Source organism: Podarcis erhardii (assembly GCF_964252035.2).
Source record: "Podarcis erhardii genome assembly, chromosome: 1".
Classification (NCBI taxonomy): Eukaryota; Metazoa; Chordata; class Lepidosauria; order Squamata; family Lacertidae; genus Podarcis; species Podarcis erhardii.
In genome coordinates, this window is record NC_138497.1 from 67,925,829 (window position 1) to 67,948,753 (window position 22,925).

Here is a 22,925-nt window from a genome sequence, read left to right on the forward strand (position 1 = left end):
ATTAGCCATTTTCAGAATACATCCACTGAAATCAATTGTTTTAAGTAACTTGTCCATTGATTTCAGGCAGTCTACTATGCATGATTTAGTCAGATTTCACCCTGAAGTAACCATGCAACATTAAATTTCTCCAATTTAGGGTTTTATATTAGTACTCATTGGTACTAGGGGTTCATGTGACCTTCAGCATATGACTGTAATATGTACAGCATATACATAGCATATATGTAGCCTTGGAAGGGAGCCCAAGAGTTATCTAATCCAACCCCTTGCAATGCAGGAATTTCAATTAGATCATACATGACAGAAGGCCATCCAACCTCAGTTTAAAAAACTCCAAGGAAGGAGAGTCCACCACCTCTCATGAGAGTCTGTTCCACTGTCAAACAGCTCTTACAGTCAGAAAGTTCTTCCTGATGTTTAGTCGGAATCTCCTTTTTTGTAACTTGAATCCATTGGTTCAAGGTGCTAGCTTCCAGAGCAGGAGAAAACAAACTTGCTCTATATGACAGCCCTTTAGATATTTGAATATGACTATACATGCAACTTTAGACATTTTGAAATGAGATTTTGCTACTAATTTCTATTTCAAAGCACAAAATGTTTTAAGTTAAAGTTTCTACACAGCTTAAACAACTTGATAAATTCAACAAACATCATATTCAGGAATTTGTTTATTTTTGGTTTACAAACAAAGGCACCCAATATTTCTATTTTATAAAAGCTTATGATTTAAAATTTTGTTTTCAGAATCTGTTCCTACAGCAGAAAGCTACATTGCAGGGTAATGTTCTTCTATGGTCCCAAATTTTAAAGTTCTGGCACGCCTTCTGAGTGATCCATTTCAGAATGCTCTTCTCTCACTTTAGATTGGATAGTTTCTTCAAGTCAATTAGACTTTTCAGACTAATACCCAAAATTATGAATCTTGTTTATTTTAATTAACAAGTCTGAAATTACTGAAGTTGCAACATTAGTATGAACTCCAAAACTGAAGGAACCTTTACAATCTAGATTTATGTGGAATGCTAGAACATTATTGCGACATAGTTATGTTATTTCTTTGTATGAGAAAACTAGGTAACCATTCAAATTAAATGGAAATCCTAGGAATCCAATATGGCAGCCATACTGGAAGTTAAACTAGTGTGGAAAATTAAACAATTCCATCAGTTATTCAGAGGTCTTTTAAAATCGTAGTATGGATCCTGGTGCAATTTTCTCAGCTGCATTAGCTTCAGGAGTAAGCAGTAATTTGTTCCATAAAAAGAGTACAGTGAGAAAATGAACTCAGCATCTAAGCATCTTACAATTGCCTCTCACCAAGTTCAACCACACACACACGTACATATATACACAAATCAAAGTGGCTTGTTGGGTTCCAGGCACCTTGTGCAAAAGTTTACAACGTACTAAAATGCCAAGTAAATATTCAAGTTCAATGAGAAAGAATTAGGGGAGCAGCTGTAGCAGATACAGTAGGAATATTGCACCCAACTGTAAAACCTTAAATCACTAAATCCACAATTTATTGTATTCCAACACTGTAACACCAGACTCACACACTTCTTAATAGTGTGGACTTCGACTATGTAACATTTTGTATCCCTGGAAAATTATATGCAGATCTTTTTTAAAAAAACAACAACTGTACATTAAAGTACTTAATAAGATAAAATATTTAAACTTCAACAAGGAAGCTCTCTCTCCAAAATCAGATGCACATTTGCATGAAAGAAGTTATATTTCCACAGCAGCAAGACATGCTCTATATGTGGAATTATAAGTATAGGATGCATGTGCTTCGTGTAACTCCTATGGTTCATTCAGGATTCATTCACAATTTACTTAGGCATATTAATAAAAAAAACAACCCAGGTATAATAGAAGTTAATTGGTTGCCACCACACATGTATGGTAGATTATATCAAATAAAAAGAATGTTAATTATAGCAGAGAATTGTATGTAACTATGTTTTATAGAGTAAGATTTTAATATTATATGTACTTAATTAAATCTTAGAGCAAGGGTGTAAATGCATTTTTCCTGGTAAAGCAACATGCAGAAAAATACATTTAACCTAGAACCTATTCAGTTATTTATATTTTCTTCATTTCTATTTTCACCATTCCCAACAAACTGTGCTGAGTTTAATTTAGTATAAATATCAATTTCACCCCTTCAGAAGTACGGTAGTGCTCGATAATTTGGTTTAAAATTCTGTAGGTAATTTAAGAAATGTGGCATTTCGTAAACAGATTTATGCTCTAAATCACTGAATAAAATTTCAAAGTTCCTGATTTCTTCTGTAATAAAAGGAAAATACTAGTCACTTGTAATGATGTGGTTCCCTTGTGTGCAACTTCCAAGGGATAAATTCACCTCTTTCCTTGGCCATACAAACAGTTCTAAGCCACAAGTCAGAAAAACATGCAGAGAAAAATGCTGTATACCAGCTGCAGTTTTCCCCTTGAAGGATCCCTGCTTTTTCAAGTCAAGGGATTGGAAAGGAGGAGAGAAGAATAAAAGACTAACGAATGCCCAACTCACAATCATTTACAAAGATACCTCTCTCATAAGAATAACCAGACAAGTCTCAAATAAATAGCTCTACCATCTAAGCCAATAATTTGTTCACCTTAACTAAACACACTTATTTGCAATAAAAATTAAGTTTACTATGTTAAGGCAGATTTTAATTTCAATGCATTCCAGAATTGCACAGTTACACTGGTCAGTGGCCTAAAGTTCTTCCTCATACAGAGATATTAAATTCATTTGGATATTTAACCTACATATTTGCCTAATGACAGATTGATCCAGTACCAGCCATATGATCTTCACAGAAATACACAATTAAGCATCACGTGTACTGTACTGTATTTCACAATCCAGATCTAATATTTCATGTTTTTACAAAAGACGAGATGAGTAGGTACATTTTAGGGCTTTATGCCATTAGACCACCATATGCATAGATGTCCTAATTCTAGAACTGCCATCTTTAATATCTCATAGTGCTGGATGCTCTGAAGTAAGAGAGAAACTTGTAACAGAGGCTAACGACAAAATACCAGATGTTTCTTGCCATTTGTGATCTTGCAATGAAAATACGCCAGATGAGGATCACAAGCACTGTATTGAAGCCATAACGAATGTTCCTTAGCCTAGGAAAGCAAGGAAAAACAAGATGTGAAAAACATAGGCTGAGCCACAAGTAAAGTTAACAACTGTAAGATGAATTGGCACTTGATGCCCGCCCCTGTTGACTAATAAATTGAGAAGTCTAACAATCAGCTACTTGTATAAAGTATGCATTATACAATAAGCCAGCCTTTGTCAACCTGGTGCCCTCCAGATCTTTAGGTCATGCTGGCTGGAGTTGATGGAAATCTGGAGTCTTAAAAATCTGAAGAGCATCACATTACCTATTCCTGCAATAAGGAAATAAGCTGCATCTTTTACCAGTAGATGTTTTCTTTCATGTTTGTCATAGAGGTCTCTACAGATAACCCAACCAGTAACATTTTCAGCTAAGAAATGCCTGGCTCTGGTTTGCAAACTGGAGGGGAAATATCAGAATTCCCCCAGAATTCCTTACCCACCAATCCAGGAGTGGTTTCTAGAAGACAGGTACATAATTTACAAGTGTTGTGAGAAAGGAAGGGCAGCAGTTCTCCTTTCTTCACTGCATACCAGTGCAATCTCAGAGCACAAATCCAAGCCTCGAATTATTCTTTACTATAGTAAAACTAAAAGTAGCTAGGATATTTGTGGCCAGATTGATCATACTTTTGGAAGCTGCTGTGAAGACAAACAGTGGCAAATGTGTTTTTTCAGCTGTAGTATATACTTCTTGCTTAATGCCTATATGGTTTGGAAGGTAGACAACACAAAATGGAGTAAACATCCTAGTATATGTTATCTTTCTAGTCCATAGATCTGGGTTTGATCAAATCCTGGGATAAGTTTAGAAACAACCTACCTAGGATTTTGAGAGAGGCAGCCTCAGAACTGGTAGAGCTTGCCACTGTTGACACCAAGAAAAGGGAAAGATGGCACCTCTGTGCAATGACCAAAAATTGCAGCAACTGTGTGTCCAACTAACACAGTTGTGAAACATGACAATTATACACAGACTGTGAGTTATGGTTGAAAGGTCTAACAGTTAATGATAATTACTGAAGTATAAATGTGTAATAATCATGACTTGTCAACTACCTGTAACAACAAGTCTTACAGTATTAATCCAAACTTCACAAATGAAATGTAACTTTTAATTCTTAAGTCAAGAGCACAACAGATTAAACTGTTTCATAGCTAACATCGTGTAAGAATGTATGTGCACAATACATTCATGATTTCCAGTCCAAAGTAGAGTCCAGTTTTAATAAACACCTGGGCCAAACCCAGATTTCTAGAGACTCCTTGTGACAAGACTTGTCAGTAAACCAGCTGAGGTGGTAAGCCTTCTCCTGTTAAACCCTACGTTGCAAAATTCTTAGCTTAGCTGCTCACCTACATACAAAAATCATGTTATAGCACTGTATTTTATTTCATATCACAATAGAGCATATGGGTAACGCCAGATTTTTTGTGGTGTCAACCTTTTTTTTTAAGCTACCCAATATTACTGCAACTTTCCCCCCAATCGGAAAAGCAACAAAAATGGTGGGGTCATCAAGGAGATTAAATTTTCCATTTGTACAGTTTTATGTATTTTACATTGTGTGATATTTTGACTTATACTATGACTTCACAGCAGCTATATTGTTATACTCCTGTGATGGGATAATGAGCTGCTTGTGCGTAAAAGCTTGATCCCTCTGGGGTTTGGCTGGTCATCCAAACCGATGCACTAACGGAGCCCCCAAAGCATGACTCCGTCAGTCGCTGGTAGAATCTGACAGTGGGCGTCTACGGAATTTACGCCAACATAAAAGCTGTTTGACAGACATGCGCCTTCGTGACTCTCTGCGTGACAGTTTCCGGCGAAGGGTGGGAGTTCCCAACGGGGGTCCCGTTACCTCTCCACTACTCTCACTGGAAGCATCCCAGAGCCTCCCCTCCGCTGTGACTCCTGCACTCCCCCTGCTGGTTCCCTCTTCTGCTGCAGATTCTCTCCTATTCTCCTGGAGCCTGTCCACCACCTGTCTCTCCGATGGCAGTTCCCTGACAACTCCACAAGGAAAATTATCAGTAAACTTTTTTTTTACTTGCATATGGTGTCACACTTAACACCTTCCCTCAGGTAGTATATCTGCATGACAATTCTTTGATCCCAAAACCAGACAGATGCAGCATTACCCTCCTCTGCACCAGACATTAAAAGAGGCAATAAGGTTTCAATTGGCATTACCTTCTAAAAAGTAAAGAATAAAGGTTGAGGGCAGAACTTGAAATCATGCTATAGTGAATTTCCCATCAGCACAAGCACCACATTTTGCCAAGCAGAACAATCTCCTCTCTCGTGTGATGTTAAGGAGGCTCTCCTGACACCTGCCCCCACAAGTCAAATTATTTAGGGAGTATACTAGAAGGAGGAAAAGCTCTGTTGAACAAGTCGAAGCCCTTGTGCAGAGCTTGCATCGATTGGACTTGTTAGGTAAATTCCACCCATAAACTATACATACTTATTCAAGTGTTTCCGAGCTGCTGGGAGACCAGACATTTCCTCGTTCAATACATATTTTTTCGTTCCCATGCAGTAATTTTCCATATATTCTGCCCAGTGTAGTTGTCGAACATCAAAATTAAAGGTCTGTCACAAAAAGAACGAACAGTATTATGCCAAACTTCACAAATGAAATGTAACTTTATTCTTAAGTCAAGAGCACAACAAATGAAACTGTTTCATAGTTAATCAGCAATGCTGGGCAGAGGAATGCTGAACTGCTCTGCAGCCACCAAAACCTACCATACCCGGATTGCTTCTCCACCAGTGGTTGAAGCAGCAGGGCAGGTGGGGGCGCCACCACTTTCATTTCCACTCCCTGAGGTGTCTAGCATTGTAAATTAGTTTTTATAAAAGTTAAAGCAAAGAAAGGAACCAAGCACACAATTATACTATAGCTTGATTTTCTCCTATTTTCCCTGTCAGCTATTCTTTCTTTGAAAAGCTTGACATGTCAAAAGTACAGCGAGTAAGTCATTGCTAAGACAAAAACAAATGTAACTTGCCTTTTTGTCTTCAGGACTCAGCTGGCTCATGAGCATATTGACGTTATCTGTGTTCCATTCCCAAGAATTACTGGTGAAATATTCTAGCAACATCATAGCCTTGTGAAGACGTGTTATTGTTTTCATCATCCTACAGTTCAGGGAAAGATGTTATTCAAGAAAATGACATTTGAAAAACTACATATCTAAACTCAGATCCTCTAATTGTCTCCCAACCCCAAGGCACTCAAGTAAATTTAACATAACTAGAATATTTCTGCATTGCATTTTAATAAATATTTTAAGGGAAATGATGAACTACATGCTTAGACAGTATAGTGAAAACTAGATTATAGAGAGAGACTTAATATGAAGTAGATAGAGTTAAAGAAGAAGAGAAATATTATCTAGTAGTTTTCATTGCAGAGTCAAGAGGGGAAACACTGGATTCAAAAATTTATCTGTAACTTTCTGGCTTGACCAAAGCTTAGCATCAATCTACAAAGGGCAAACTCTAGAGACAGATGTCCTTTCTCTATTTCTCCACCGCTCCCAGAAAACTATTTCTGTGGATAGCATCAAAGGACAGCTCCCCTGCAACAGAAAGTGCCCCTGAGTATAATTCTCACACAAATAATATGTCGGGTATTTATTTGAGAATCAACACACCAGATGCCCGCTCCTATTATTCCAGAGGCCAATAAGGAAAGTTTACATTACAAAACAATTCTCCTTTCCAATATCATCACAGGTTACACCAACTGATGCAATGCAGTATGCCAGTTCAGATGTAAGGGTTTACTACATGATATGCAGAAATATTCTATCCATGTTCGTTGCCTACCTGGGGCAACAATGAATAATTTGTCTGAATACAGTGCATTCTATTATTAGGATCAATATGGAAAGCAGCTTTTCTATTTTAAAAAATATATTTATGTATAAATTTGAATCCAGGAAACTGAATATTCATTTTTTAAATACATGTTTAGTACATTTGTAGGGAAAATTAAGTTCTGGTGCATACTGTCTTCCTAGAGCAACAACTTATTCCACTGGTACCAGCTAGCCACAGCCAAGAGCATACAGTGATTCTACACATACATTTCCAGCCTGATCCTTAAAATGGAAGGCACTGATGATAAAGAGCAAAGAAGATGAAAAGGGGAAAGGGGCGAGAAAATAAAATCAGCATCTGTATGAAACAGCTTTAGGAAAGACTGTGGTTGTTTGCCTATACTGAGCAGGATGGTCAAATTCTACTGTGTGTAAAATATTTTATAATTTAAATAAAAGAAGTATGTTTGGGGGAAAGCTATTTAACAGGAAGAACTACATCCCAAATACAAATAACTACCTACCAGAAAAGCAATACAAGACAATGAAACTATGCAACACTTTTTCCTACTAGGATTTTTTTATATACATTTCTTCTAAGGACCTAAAATGTGTCTGAACTACAACAAGGGAACTTGTGCAGCTCACCCATATTATGAAAAGCTTAGGCAGAGCTCTTCTTTCCAAACATTCATAAGCACAAAATTCAGAAGAACAGAAAAATACTGACTATAAAGATTTTTAGCAGTAATTAAAAAAATGCATTAAATTCAAGTACACTTTAAGTTAAGGACACAAGCTTACTAAGAGTGACTATTTTACTTTCTAGATGAACAATTTTGAGTTTCAATTCCCTGGGTGACATCCAATGGGGCTTCTCACCAGCAGAATTGATTTCTTCTGGCATGACAGGAGTTCCTCGTCCCCTCCCTGAACTGCCTCAAAATCTGCTCTGGAGGGCTGTGAGTCACTGGACCAGAGTTGAAGAGGAGGAAAGAGGAAGTCTGCTCTCACAGACTTCGCTCTCCCCTGGCTACACTTTCAAGGCACTCCACAAAAGGAAGTGGGAATATTGGTAACTTGGTACTTTTTGCTATGAAATAAATGCTACTGATTTAAGCTAACCACAACTGTGGCCACTGTACCAAATACCCCCCTTTCATCCCCACACATGCTGCTGCACCAGTGAGAGGTTAAGCAGTATAACTGCTGTGCCAATGCAGTATCACATACTATGGTACCCATATTGCACTAGCAAGTCACCAAGCATGCTGTGATTTTAAGCTAAGAACCCAGCAGGATCAGACGAAAGACTCGTCCAGTCAAGTGTCCTGTTCTTACTGTGTCAACCAGATGCCTATAAAAAGCTGACAAGCAGGATATGAGTGTAGTATCACACTCCTATTTGTGATCCCAGCATACTGCCTCTGATATTGGAGGCAATATAGCCATTGTGACAGTGCCCATCTTCCACCCATTTGTCTGATCTACTTTTAAGCTGTTCAAATTGATGGCGATCATTACATCTTTTGGTAGTGAAACCCAGTTTATAACTATGTGCTGTCTGAAGCACTTCCTTTTTCTCTGTACTGAATCTCCAACCATCCAGCTTCAATGAACACAAGCTTCTAGTGTTAAGCAGGGGGGCATATATGTGGGCCAGATTCAACCAAAGACTTCCGCTAGGGCAACAGCACTTCCCCTCCTTCCCCTAGTTGCTCCTAGAGGGGTTGGGAGAACCCCCAGAACAGCACAGGGGAGATGACAAGGGGAAAACCTACCATCTGGCAAGCTGAAATAATTTCACTAACACAACGCTTGCAATAGTGCAATGTTGAATTCCTCCCTTAATCTTTAGCTTTCTCTTTAGAATGCTTTCATAGGTTAATTTTCATAGGAAATGATCTAATAAACCCACTGAAGACCACCGTTTTCAAAAGCCTATACTGAGAAACACCTTTGCGCATTGTGGAGTCTTCTAATGTGTGCTGTCGGGTCAACACAGAATGCTAGCTAGGTCTTTTACTGCAATTCTGAAGATTCCCTAGAATACGTTCAATGTTTTCTCTTCAACCACAGGTGTAAAATCAGGAGTGGTAGGCAAAATTTTTCTATTTACATTTTCCTACAATTACTGAACTGAGATACTGAGCAGTGTTAATCTCATAAGGAACTCGATGATGGTCTGGAAAAGTAACAAAAAAGAGTACAAAGCTATGCATATCTAGCCAGAAGTAAGTCCCACTGAGTTCAATGAGCATTTACTCCCAGGTCATTTGTATAGCAGCAGCAGATGCCCTGTGGTTTCCAGATGTTGTTGGACTCAATCTCCCATCAGCCCCTGTCAGCCTGGCCAATGCCCATCCATAATGTAAGGGACTGAAGCCTAAAGTCTTGTACATAGAGAAGAATGTTGTACTACATACATAGAATTATGTTACATACATAAAATTTATGTAACTGACAAGAATGTTAACGTTCTTCCAAAACCAATAGAGCAAATTCCTCTGGATCAGTGTAACAGAGCAGAAGCATGCCTTTATGTGTAGAAAGTCTACTTTGATGGACCTGAGAAGCTGGTATTGGCAGCTGAGAGAATGGCATAAAGTCACCAAATTCCAAAGATGTAGGCATAATACTTGCCCATGCTTCCACAATAGCCATCAAGACAACGCCACAAGCAATAAAGCATAACAAGCATTATTTCTGTGCATGAACTAACTTTTGGTAAAATATGCTGATGCTGTCACAGAACATGGACAAGTTTTATGCTGGCGCTTCTAAAGTCAATAGAGGACATACCAAAATATGCATTTGGTTTTTTTAAAAAAGTAGTAGCATTGCAAATGCTAATTTAACTTTGAAAAGAACAGAACTTGACAGTTCCTCTGTTCCCTCAGATCTCAGTGGTGGTGGTTGTTGTGCAGTTTGAACATCCATTCTGCAAAAGAAAGCTTGAAAATCGTGCCATTTTAAAACTATAAAATAGGAAGAATAAAACTATGCAATTTTGACGAGTTAAAGTAAACTTTTTGCTTACTTAAAAAAGGTAGCCAGAAGAATTATAAGCCGAATGTCAGTAAGATAAAATGTGTTAAGTGACTTGTATCATCCATTTAAAAAAAACCACAAGTGCACCATGATTGTCATCTATATCTATACAGATGGCAATATATACATATATATTTATATATTTATTTATCTCTTACATCTCCTTGCCCTCCCATTCCATTTCAGCTTATAATTTCAATAACAGTGCTAGAGTGGAATGATTCAAAAGACTTAGAAAATGGCTGGGACTGTTAGATTCATTGTAAGAAAATGAACTTCAAACAATCACTAAGTCCTAAGAAACATCCAGCTCTTTTACTGTTATTGTTGATACTTCTATTAGTAAATTTACAGAAGAAGCTCATGCCATTGATCTACACCGCCAAAAAGCTTCCATCACCTTTCCAGCAAAGTATTAGCCCTTTCCTTCTTACCACGGTTTCTGACCTGTCAACCTTAGAACAACATCGTATAACAACGCAGGAAGTATGTGACCGACTGTAGTCCAATAATGATGTTTAAGGGGGTTGGACTGGAGTTTAACATTGGGACGCCTTATTGCTTGTTCTAAAGGATTCCTCTTGAATGTCAAATTTATGTAACTCTCTGTAGGAAAAATAAGGGTCACAATGTTTTGAGCAGCTCTTGTTCAAAGAATGAACCCACAGTTAGGTAGCAAATTCAACAGCCTTAGACATCTTGATGGTTTAGCTACTTAGCACATTATCCATACTACACCATTTTCATGGCCTGAAGTCAAACATCTCTGTGGATTTAGTGGCACATTCAGTCATAATAACAAATAACATGTTAATGTGTTAATCGTGTAAACATGGGTTTGTCATGAGGAACAGAAGACAGAGCTAGTCACCATTACCTTGGGCTTCTTCCTGTAATCCTGAGGTAGATATCATACAGGAATGCTGGGGCCTTATGGCTTACAGCAATCCAGTAGTGATATAAAAGGTGATTGGAGGTTAGATTTACATTGGGCCGTCTGAAGGCCTGTTCGAGAGGGTTCCTCTTGAAAGTGGATATTACATGGTATTCTAAGAAAGAAAAGTTGTGTAACAGCTTTGATAATAACCATTTAAATGTAATGGACTTCCATGGACATAACATACAAGTACTATTCTCAATGAATCAAAGCACATCTTTCGTACACATCTTTCACTAATTAGCAATGTTCAGCATTCATTCGGTTCAACTGTCAAGCCTAAGTAGCCTCTCTCACTGGAATTCTTTTGGTGCTTTCAAGTGCTCCACTGACTGCAGCTTCATTTCCTGTTCTGTGCTCTCTCTGTTCCTCTTTCCTACTTAATTATTAACCTTGTGTTTGTAAATAATTGCAAATAGAGCTCCACTGGCTGACACTATGCTGTGACCTATGTATCACACAACAATTTGTAAGTTGCATTACAGATTAATCCAACATTTTTAATTAGCTCAGGTATCAAACACATCTGAATTAAAGTAAGGAATTGTTCATTAAGGTTTATTTTGGTTTCTCAGACTGAAGGCCTGAATCTGTAATCGTGTACTGTCTTAACCCAACTTCCAGTGAAACTAAAGAAGTGTTCTTACAATAAAAAGGAAGTCCTCCAGAAGAGGAAGATTTATGCACTGCTTTTGACATTTTGACTACACAGAAAAGAAGATGGTAAAGAATAATGTTAAGATTATATGCAGGCTATTAATTGCCTGGGAAGAGATGCTGTAAAAAATAATAATCCAGGGATGTAAAACTTTAAACAAATTAAGTTAGTACGGTTAGAAATTGGAAAATAACTTAGTCCTACGTAACTGCTTTTTTTATATATCACTGATTCCTCAAAACTCAGCAAATCCCATTTTCTCATGGGCTGTAAGTTAGATAAACTAGTTTTACCCACCCACCCTTATCCATCAACTGCTGCTACTCAATATCTAGCCTTGAAACATTTTTTTCTCCTTATAGCTTATCTTTCCCATATTTTAAGCATTTAACTAATGCTCATTGCTTTTGCTTTAACATTTTTAGTGTAAGCCACTTTATGAGGTTTGCTTGAAAAGCTACACAGTGGTATCTTGATTCTCGAATGGCTTGGCCCCCGAACAAATCGGCTCCGGAACGCCGCAAACCCAGAAGTAAGTGTTCTGGTTTGTGAATGTTTTTTGGAACCCAAACGTCCGACGTGGCTTCCGCTTGACTGCAGGAAGCTCCTGCAGCCAATTGGAAATCATGCCTTGATTTTCAAATGGTTTCGGGAGTCAAACGGATTAAGTTCGAGAACCAAGGTACCACTGTACATATAAAGCCTGCAAACTCCACACTGGTGCAGAACTGCAACTCTTCCCTTTAAGAATCATTATAATGTGCTTTGCTCTGATGTTATAACTCTGATCAAAGTACTGCTATCAACTGTAGTCCAATACTTGAGTAAAACCAGGTGTGTATATACACTGTGCTAAAAAAAAATGTAGGAGCTGGGTACTGGTGCAGTTCAATTTGGTAGAAAAATTGAAATATGTGGGCTGAATAAGTTATGAAAATCTGCTTAATGTTTACATTGCTTTGAGTTATTTATTTTATATTTTTCACTATTTTTCATATTTTGTTCTAGAATCATGGTTAATGCTAAGGGAGTTCTACAGACTACTGAGGCTCTGCCCTCAAACCACTGGTAAATCTCAATCACCATTCTGCCCTCTGTGATTTCAGCAGCTATTACCCTCACACTGAAACACTGCTTTGAAGCTGTTTAAGGGTTACATGTTCTCTCTGAAAACTTATGCATTTCTGTGGAATCACATCATAAACACACATACCACTAAGTAGAGCCTCTTTTATACTATATTGTATTTTTATTACTTTTGTAAGGCTTTAAAAAGGCAAATATATATATTTGAAATATTTGGTACACATTGCTCTAACACTACACGCATACACTAAAATGCTGTGTCACACAATGTATTTTCAAGCATACATATCAAAACAATCTTCTCCCCTATGAGCTTAATGGTTCTAGCAGTCTAGAAGGACAAGTATCTATGGAGAAAGCAATTTTATTTGAAAAGCTGCTCCCAATCAGAAAGCAGGGACAAATCAACGCTTGGTCCTTTAAAAGCAATTCTTAATTTATTTTTTTTAGTGAATCTTCATGCATGGCTTTCTAAAGGTTCCCCAATAAGTTAATTTATTAAACTGCAGAGGTTAAAAAAGAAGGCATACCAACTTCACCCCAATGGAAGGGATTGGTGCCACCCGTAGTACAGTTGTATACCATAATATTTCTTGGTCTGAAAAACAAAAATTAGTTAATTTTTTTTCTATATTATCATTTCTCTTAAGACAAAAGAATAGTTCACATAAGAAATAGCTAACCAATACTGCAGCAAATGGTAATATGAATAAGAAGCCAAGGATTAAAAACAACAAAACACTTTGTAGTGTAACATTTATAAACTGATTCAGTGGATTTATTAATTACTCAACACCAATCCTGGCCCAACTGTACTGGCTGCCAACTGGTTTCCGGGCCCAATTCACAATGTTGGTTTTTACCTATAAAGCCTTGAAACAGCTTGGGGCCACAATACCTCAAGGACCACCTCTCTCCATATGAACTGACCTGCACCCTGCACTCATCATCTGAGACCCTTCTTTCTTTGTGTGCACCTTCTGTGAGAGGTTGGGATGGTAGCAACACAAAAATGGAACTTTTAGGTGATGTCTCCCTGCTTGCGGAATGCTCTCCCTATCTATAGGCACCAGGCAAAAACATTCCAGGCCTTTAGCTAATTAAACAATCTGACATTTTAAATGGGGGGGGGGAATTACAGTGGTGCCCCGCAAGACGGAAAACCCGCTAGACGAAAGGGTTTTCCGTTTTGGAGGCGCTTCGCAAAACGAATTTCCCTATGGGCTTGCTTCGCAAGACGAAATGTCTTGCGAGTTCCTGCGGGTTTTTTCCCCTTTCCCCCCCCTTTTACTAAGCCGCTAAGCCGCTTATCAGCTGATCCGCTAAAAGCCGCTAAACCACTAAACTGGAAATACTCTTACTATACATCTAAGAACAGGTTTGGACCTGCCAGAGAAGTGGGAAGAGGAAGCACAGAGGATGTGTTTCTTTGCGCTCTTCGGATGAGAAACACAAGTATATATGTAATGAGGAAGTCCAAGTCACATTGCTTCCTCTTGTGTTTCTTCTCTAGAACCTCTGGAATAGTTCAAAGTAATCAGTATTGGGGCATGGAAGCCTCACTTAGGAAAGTATTCCAGCATTACAATGCTGCCACCCAAAACTTTCACATTTAACCGAGGGCAAAGGCAAGGAGTTCACAAAGCTCCCAGGGACTGCCCGCTAGGATTCTGAAGAGAAGCAATGGGAACTAAACTGCCACGAGTTCACAGCTGAAGAGAAGTGGAGTCAGTAATCGGGGTAGGTAGACTATGTTGCAACACCATCATCCCCCAGAAAATTAGTAACTCATTCCCTCTTATCTATGGATACAGATGAGTTTATCCTAAATATGGTTTAAACTGAAACAAATAATGTGTAGTTAGTGCAGCTAGTGATGATGCAGCCCCTATACACGGATGTCTGAACTGCTGCAGAGGTCTCTGGGGTTCTGTCACTTTACATCTGGAGAGACACCAGCAAGATCTGAAGTGGGGTGAAGTTGTGCCTGCTTGCACGGCTCCCTTTGTGAAGCAAAAGCATGCCAGAGAAGTCCTAGCAACAATGCAGGGGCTTCTCAGGAAAAAACCTGTGCAATTTGCTTGTTTGACGCTTGTCCGGAACACCCCTTGAGCTGTATGCCCCTAGGCCCTGTACTAAATTTGGGGCACGAGACAGTCGCTATGGTAATGGAAGCAATAAGAGTTCCTTGTGGCTATAGAAACAGAAACCACAATCACATATTGATGTAAGCAAATAGTTTACTATCATAAGACCACCGCTTAGTCAATTTTTAAAAAATGCATTGTCACCTGTTATACCTATTAACTCCGGAATACCAGGCAGCAGCTATTGTTGCGTTGATGACTACATCTACTGGAATAAGATCTGCAACTGCATTGTTTGAGGCTCGCATTGTTCGAAGGATTCCTTTTCCTGCCTTAAAACAGAACGTACAAGATAAGAAAGCCATTTCAAGCCACTTTAGCTTTTCAGAAAAATATATTTGTCTACATTTTAACTTTTACTTACAGCAATAAAAAGGCCACTAGGTCCATTAAAGTTATCAATCCATCCCTGTTTGGAAACAAAGCATAAGGAAGATTTACTGGCTTAATTGATATGAAAATAAACTGGGAATCATTTTGCAACTGAGTAAATGCTTCAATTTATTTATGTTTCAACTGAGTAAATATTTCAATTTTTTATTTACAATCCAATTTTATATTTATATATATTGCCATATGCATACACAGTATATAAACATTTTTTCTTTACTACAAACAATGTTTTTGGAGAAGGAAAATCAATGGGTTAAGAAGAGAAAGACATTAACTGTTTCAGTCTTATTAAGAAAGCATTTTCAAAACAATTCACAAATATATTAATTCCATAGCATAACTATGCAGTTTTCACAAAACATTTTTTTCATTCAACAAGTAAAATATTTAACAATAAACTACTTTAGAAATGTATGAATAGTCAATATGCTAAGAATAAGCCCATTGGCTCACTGCTTACTGATTTATCATTAGGCAAGAACCATTTCTACTGAGATAATTAAAATGTTTCCATAAGAAACTCAAGGAGTAGCAACTGTAATATGGGAAGTGATACTAAGTGTAAGGGTATTATTTGGAAGAACGTCTTATTCAGGCATAGGCAAACTCGGCCCTCCAGATGTTTTGAGACTACAATTACCATCATCTCTGACCACTGGTCCTGTTAGCTACGAATGGTGGGAGTTGTAATCCCAAAACATCTGGAGGGCCGAGTTTGCCTATGCCTGGTCTTATTGATCATGTAACATTGTGACTGTATGTTACTACTCTTATTACAGGTGTTCAGTACTTATAAACCATAAGCCCCAAGTAGTGCTTCCTTATGGCCTACATCCATTTATCACTTAGCTCCCTTTACACAAGATTTTAAAAGAGATGGCTTAGACTGATCCAGAGTCAATGTATTATCTGCTTTTCACACAGCCCTGGCCTGTGTCTTAGTAATAAAGACTGAATCAACAGTAAATAATGACTAAGAAATTTTGCTATAAAAAGGTTAAGGTTGACTTACTGGGAAAGGCTCCTTCCAGCTGGCACCCACAATTGATGGCCTTATAATGGCTACATTTAGTTTTGCACCTTCCAGTTGCACAATGTATTCTGCTAAGGCTTTTGTATATGTATAAGTATTAGGCCTGTCTCCTATTAGTTTTGGTGTAATATCATTCACTAGGCTGTCATCCATCCACCTAAAGAAATAAACATATTTATTCATTCATATCCTATCAGTCAACTCAAAAGCACCCAAGATGGCTAATAAAAATCTGTTCTTCATGAAAAAATAAAAGTTATATATATATATTTTAAAATACGACCACTTAAAAAGTTCAAAAGAAGTTTGGAAAAGCTTTTCTAGTCTGTGGAGGGTTAGAGTCAAAAGTCTCTCACTCAGCCTGCTGCAGGTACAGCTGAACAGGGTGGGCACTGGCATCAAGCTGGAGGGGAATTCATGAAACTCAAAGCAGTCATGTTTCCCCTGGGCAACCTTGGATTACTCATAATTGTAGCTCATTTTTAAACAAAGAATGACATCTTAACAAAACTTGACAACTCATTTGTTACTGAAATTCTGAATGGCCATGATTTAGGTGTCATTTGTGTTAACACATTTGTGCTATTTGTGCATTAACTGCACAAAGAAAGAAATGTACCAGACTGAGATGTTATTTCAGTGTTGACTATAAGAACATTTAAAGATCCCACAAGAGTTCGTGCTCTTTTGTTTTCATTTTCCTTTAACACACTTTTGGTTGACGCCGCTACTTCATTGCTCTAGTCATTATTTACACTTGAAACAGAATACCTAAAGTGATGCAATTTTTACTCATAGAAATTCCATTAGGAAAATATGCTCCTTTTTATAGTTCAATACAATTTTTTAAAGAATATTTCCTAATTTATCTTCCATCTGAAACAATTATATTGAACAGCAGTTTACAGAAACTGGTTTCTAGTTTAAGACGTATTTGGATGCCTTAACCCCATTCTGCTTTTCAGTAGCAAACCCTGAGTCATAAGGTAGACTTTCCTTTTTTCTAGCCAATGTATTTCTGAGAGAAGGCATTTCCAAACAAGCCCTACTTTTCTTATTGCTAAAAATCACCTTAGCATATGGCCAAGATCAGAACCAGCAATGTTCAATCCATTCTCATTTTGTATCAGCTCTAAAAAAACTTTCCAACATTTTTCAATTTTGAAAGCATGAAATTAAAGGGGGGGAGCATTAGACACATACTCTAAGGAATCTATTAATTTCTTAGGATCAACAGGGGGTGGATAGACCACTTCCTCAATGTGTTTTCGGTTGCAGTATGCAAATGCTGTTGAAACATGGATAAACACATCTAGATTCTTCATTTTCTGGGCCAAGAAGAGAAGTTGTTGTGTCGCAATTACATTGAGCTGAACAGCATCTCTGTTGAGAGAGAGAGAGAGAGAAAAAAACAAGTGTACTAAAGAATACTTTTAGGTATCTAAACTCAACACGTATGCACAACAAGATTCCTTTGTGATTTGCTGTCTCTTAGCTGTTCAGGAAACATAGCCTGGTCAAATCCAGCTGCTACTAGTGTATCTGCTGAAAACCAACAGCATCTTTTGTGTCAACAGATGGAAAAGGCAAGTGTTTCCAGTAGCATGCAGCTCACCTCTAATCTTCTTGGCACACTTCTATCCAAATCCCCCATTCTCCTCTTACAAAGTATAAGAAGCTTTATGTTTTCTTAGGTTGGGAGGGTACTCAATAATGTGGTTCCAAAACTTCCCTCACAACAGCACAGACTAACATTTCTTACAAATTGAGCATTAGGCTTTTCTTATCAACTAAATGATGCCAAAATCAAGTATATTATATTCTTCAAATGACGCAGGTCACATATTTGCTGTAAATAAAAAGAAGGTGACACTGGGACAATGAACAGATATCTAGTCCAAGTGTCACATGTCACATAAACTGAACCCACTATTTACAGGTTCTTGTTTAAAGGCAATCATTACACACAATAATGCACAAACAGGAGACAGTGTTGAAAATCTTGGCTGGGTGCTATGAGAAAGGATGAAGGCAATGAGTGAGAAAACAGGACTAGAGACATAAAGATGTGAAGTAAGCAGAAGATTCAGCACGTTATCTCTCTCCTCAGATTACAGACACCACAGTAAGAGGATGGAATTCATTTCAATCTGAAGAGAGAGAAAAATCACTAACTTAATTCTAGAGAGACTACTGCAGTCAAGTTGTGACAAGAAAAAAATAAGTCTATCTTGGAAGCATCAAAACCCTTAGGCAATAGTAATTCCAAGATAAAGAAACAATAAAAGTTTGATTAGATGCAAACTTCTGAACTTGTGCGTTATGCATGCAATAATAAAACTGAGCCACAGGACTCCTCCTTTAATATCTATCACTCAGAGAAAGAATCAGCTAATCAAGTAATCCAAGAGTCGGAACACCTGAACTACCTCAGCCAGATTAAATATGCTACAATTTGCTTTACACCCAGCTAGCAAAAAATATTGGAGCTACAACACTCTATACAGTGGTACCTTGGGTTAAGTACTTAATTCGTTCTGGAGGTCCGTTCTTAAGCTGAAACTGTTCTTAACCTGAAGCACCACTTTAGCTAATGGGGCCTCCTGCTGCTGCCGCGCCGCCGGAGCCCGATTTCTGTTCTTATCCTGAAGCAAAGTTCTTAACCTGAACCACTATTTCTGGATTAGCGGAGTGTGTAACCTGAAGCGTATGTAACCTGAAGCGTGTGTAACCCGAGGTACCACTGTACACTAGACTGCACCAAAAAACACAATGCAAAAGAAAATGCCTACCATAATGGGAATGTGTATGAAGCAACAGAGAATGAGACATACCACTTTTGAATTTTGTTTCTAAACTGGTACCGCTCCATTTCACACAACTGTCAAATGAAAAGCTGGGCTAATACCTTTTACTCTTCCCTTTTCTAAAGTTTAAAGTGCATAGAATGAATGCATATGTTCTTATTGTGAGCCGAAAGCATTTAGGCAACCAGGGATAAAGCATTTACTTCTTTTATAAAGGTTACAAGATGACAAAGGTGGCTTTAAAAAGGGAACCAGAACATATTAAATTAATAGTTCAGACTCACCTTAGAATTTCATTGAATCTTACAGTAGCAGCGCAGTGGAATATAATGTTAGTGCAGTTTATGAGGTTCTCCTTGTCTTCCTCACTAAGGGCCATGTCTACTTCTGTAAGGTCACTGGCAACTGCTATAATTTTTTCATTAAATTCTGGCTGTTCATCTCTCAATCTGTCAAAGAGCTGTCAAAAGAAAACAGGACCAAATATAGCTAAGAGTGAATATACAAGGTCAAAAGAAAGTGTAATGACCGCAAGGCAAGAATTCATACATATTCCTCACTCAACTGTTGCAGTATTTTCTTTCCTCAAAACAAACTTTTGAGGGGCAACTTACTCAAGTATATGCAACTAATTCCATATTCAAAGCAAAGCCTTTTACATTATGCATATTAAAAGGCTTTATATTTCTTTTAAAAAATGAAAGTCTTTTGAATGTTACAACAAACTGTTTTCATCCATTTCAACAGCTAAATATATCTTTACACCAAATGGCAGCAATGGACAACGCTGAGGGGTATGGTTTTCTTTGAGAAATAATTTCTTCCGTCTACAGAGAATCTGAATAGGAATAAAATAAGTTCCTCAGTTTAATCTTTATATAGTTCTGAAGAGCTTTCTTGCTGGGATTATTACTGAGTTTCACTGCCTGCTTCAAAATCTATGCAGACTAGCATAGCTAAATTCTGTTTACATGCAAAAACAGTGTTAACTGTGGAGTTAGTATTTCGCTTACATGTTGAAATCCATGCTCTAAACCATGGGTGGTAGCCTTTTTGGGGTCCAGGTTCAACCTTGATTATAACTCCAGGGACCACATGCCAACAGTGAGTATGCTCCCTGCACTCTGTCCCTCCTCTCCAAACACTCACTTACATGAATGCCTACGCACACACAGATGCTCCATTCATCAAGTGGTTGATCTGGTGACCCGGGAAGGGCAATTTACATCCCCAACAGGGCAATGTGTTGGGCAGAAAGGTTCAATCTCTTTTGCTGTCTCTGTCAAAACCAGTGAGGTCTTGGGGAGTCAGAAATAACTACTTGATGGACAGATGAGGCTCCCAGGCCAGAGGCTAACCACCCCCCACTGGATACAAAGCTAGTCCAGCCACTGGAAGTGGCCTTATCCAGGCTTAGAGCCAGTGCAGCAAACAAACAACAATCAATTATGCAGAAAACAGCACTGTCATATTCAGCATTGGCTGTCATGAGTAGCAGATATAGTGATGGCTCAGCAACTCTGTTTTGCCCCATTGCTCCTTAGATGAGAGATAGAATTGCTCAGTTCACCAGTTTATTCTTTTTCATATATAAAAAGAGATAGGAGGTTGAAAACACTGCTAAAAATAAATCCATTTCAAGTAAGATCTATCTCCACACACTTAAAGTATTGATACAAAGTAGTATTAGTTTCTCCTGCAATTTAATGTTACAATTAACTATGAATGAGAAAGGAGTTAGCTAGTTAATACTTATAGCTCTGGTAACACAATGTATGTAGTTTAACAGCACAAATCTAAGGGGATAATTATGTGAGATGGCAACACACACATTCCTCTGCGACAAAGGTATTTTAAAAAGTTTTCTGTATCACTGTTACTCTGGATGAGAGACTAAAAAATGCTTCCTAGTTGATTTTACTATTGATACAAATTGTCTGGATGTAAACTCACTGTACTAAGAAAATGCAGCTTCAAATCTACAAATTATCACATACTAGAGTCCTGCCACATAACATGTGGGTCTCATGTGGCCCATGGAATGAAAAGTTCCCCATCCCTGCACTACCACATGTATTCTCACTATTATTCAAAACTTTGTTAGAATATTTTTTTTTAATGTCAAGTTTAACATAGCCATTTTATGGAATGATACCTTGCAGCTGATCATTTCCTCCACGCGTTCTTGAGAATTCTTCCCTGCTTTGTGTCTAACCAACACATAAACTGTTTTCACCTTCGGACAGGACCTTAGTAGCTTTTCCAGAAGAACTTTTCCCATGAAGCCAGTAGCTCCAGTGAGGAGGACATTCTTGCCTTCATAGTATTCTGGGATGGATACCATCATGATCTTAAGAGAATTTAAGAGTAAGTTAGAGTTTGCATCTGTATTGGCCCTTAATCACATTTTATCTGCTAAATTCTTGCCCAATTACATTTGAAATTCCATTTTTACAGAAACATAATATTCAGCCTAGTATAAATGGTATGACCTCTAGTTGCTGCTAACCATTTTCCTTAAACAAACAACACTCAGATACAAAACTGTTCAATATAAAATACTGAGTTTCACCCATTGAGACTACTAAGCTAGGCCTCTCTGGTTGACCCTACATCAGGAACCAGGGGGATAAGCTTTTCAGAGAAAGCTACCTTGACTTTCTCAACTTCCAACCTCTTAGCTAGCAGCCTATATTTCACTTCTAGGACCTCTCAATGGCATTTCCCCATCACAACTACATTTCCCCATGTCACTGGTGCCTACATGCACCACGGTGACCGATTCCTCCCCAGCACCATCCACCAATCTACACAATGTGAGACATTTGCAACTTTCACACCAGGCAGGCAAGTCAGCATGGCCACCACACACCAAGCTATCTATGTTCTAAATGACTGATTCTTCTACTGACGGGATAATTCCACTCTTCAGAGATGTATTCTTGGCATAACAAAGTATCTATGCACCCCTCAAATGCATAGGTCCTTTTAAAGGGATCACTTTTGTCCTCCTCAGGGTGAGGTCTTCCTCATTCCCCTAACACCAGGGGAGCTGTCAGCTTGGGAGTGGGACACAACTTTTACATCCCCAACTGCCTTGTCCACCAACCTCTCTCTACTTCTTCCAGTCACCATCTTGTGTCCTGAAGACCAGGAGCTCATTGTACTAAACACATACCCACAACTTCTGTTCAGCAAGCAGGCTGTCATACATGTGACATTATGTGCAATACTCTGGAAAGTCCCCATGTCTCTGCTGGCATATCTATTTTTTTAGTTTGTTGAATTTCTGTACTTGGGAACTAACAATTGAACAAAGTAACAGTGATATCAATAAACTATTGGGAAGATGGTGTCACATTTTTGCCTGCTACAAATGATAATAGCCACAGACCATTAAAACTTGCAGTATCCCTGGTGTCTAAGATATATGTGGGTTATACATTCTAAATTGGGAAAAATGCATATTTCCTTTTTTTCAGAAAAGAAAAACGAGTCAATTATCCAAAAATAATTGTTATATCGAGTGCTTTTTTTTTTCTCTAAAAAAAATGTTTAGGGGCATGCATACCCCTGCATCCCCCCAGAAATAAAGCACTAGTTATATCTTTCACTATACTGAATCAAGGGCAACAATGAACCAGAAACACAGTGCTTCATATAAATTGAAGAAAATATTTTAATGTAAAAAGTGCTTTGCAGTATTGCCAATACAATCCAGTACTCAACTATACTAAATTTGTGAATCTGTGGGGGTGTGAACAGAGAACTAATTGTTGAATGAAGAATGAAGTATATTCATTACAAGATGTGCTA

At 38.0% G+C, this 22,925-nt stretch overlaps 1 protein-coding gene across 9 annotated transcripts in view; it reads right to left on the minus strand.

Annotated features, from left to right (window-relative positions):
* Positions 1 to 661: 661 nt before the first annotated feature.
* FAR1 (fatty acyl-CoA reductase 1) overlaps positions 662 to 22,925 on the minus strand; it is a 37,652-nt gene continuing 15,388 nt past the window's right edge. For 6 of the 9 annotated variants that reach the window (XM_081878931.1, XM_081878935.1, XM_081878936.1 and 3 more), the window contains 11 exons: positions 21,265 to 21,459; positions 19,394 to 19,569; positions 17,506 to 17,685; positions 16,282 to 16,459; positions 15,241 to 15,285; positions 15,021 to 15,148; positions 13,260 to 13,327; positions 10,926 to 11,097; positions 6,182 to 6,311; positions 5,635 to 5,762; positions 662 to 3,168 (listed from right to left, as the gene is read on the minus strand). In XM_081878931.1, the coding sequence (XP_081735057.1) occupies positions 3,006 to 3,168; positions 5,635 to 5,762; positions 6,182 to 6,311; positions 10,926 to 11,097; positions 13,260 to 13,327; positions 15,021 to 15,148; positions 15,241 to 15,285; positions 16,282 to 16,459; positions 17,506 to 17,685; positions 19,394 to 19,569; positions 21,265 to 21,456 (1,560 nt within the window). In that variant the 5' untranslated portion in view covers positions 21,457 to 21,459 and the 3' untranslated portion in view covers positions 662 to 3,005. Of the gene's footprint in view, positions 3,169 to 5,634; positions 5,763 to 6,181; positions 6,312 to 10,482; positions 10,655 to 10,925; positions 11,098 to 13,259; positions 13,328 to 15,020; positions 15,149 to 15,240; positions 15,286 to 16,281; positions 16,460 to 17,505; positions 17,686 to 19,393; positions 19,570 to 21,264; positions 21,460 to 22,925 lie in introns of all 9 variants that reach the window. The other 3 variants (XM_081878937.1, XM_081878939.1, XM_081878938.1) reach the window with 3 other exon arrangements.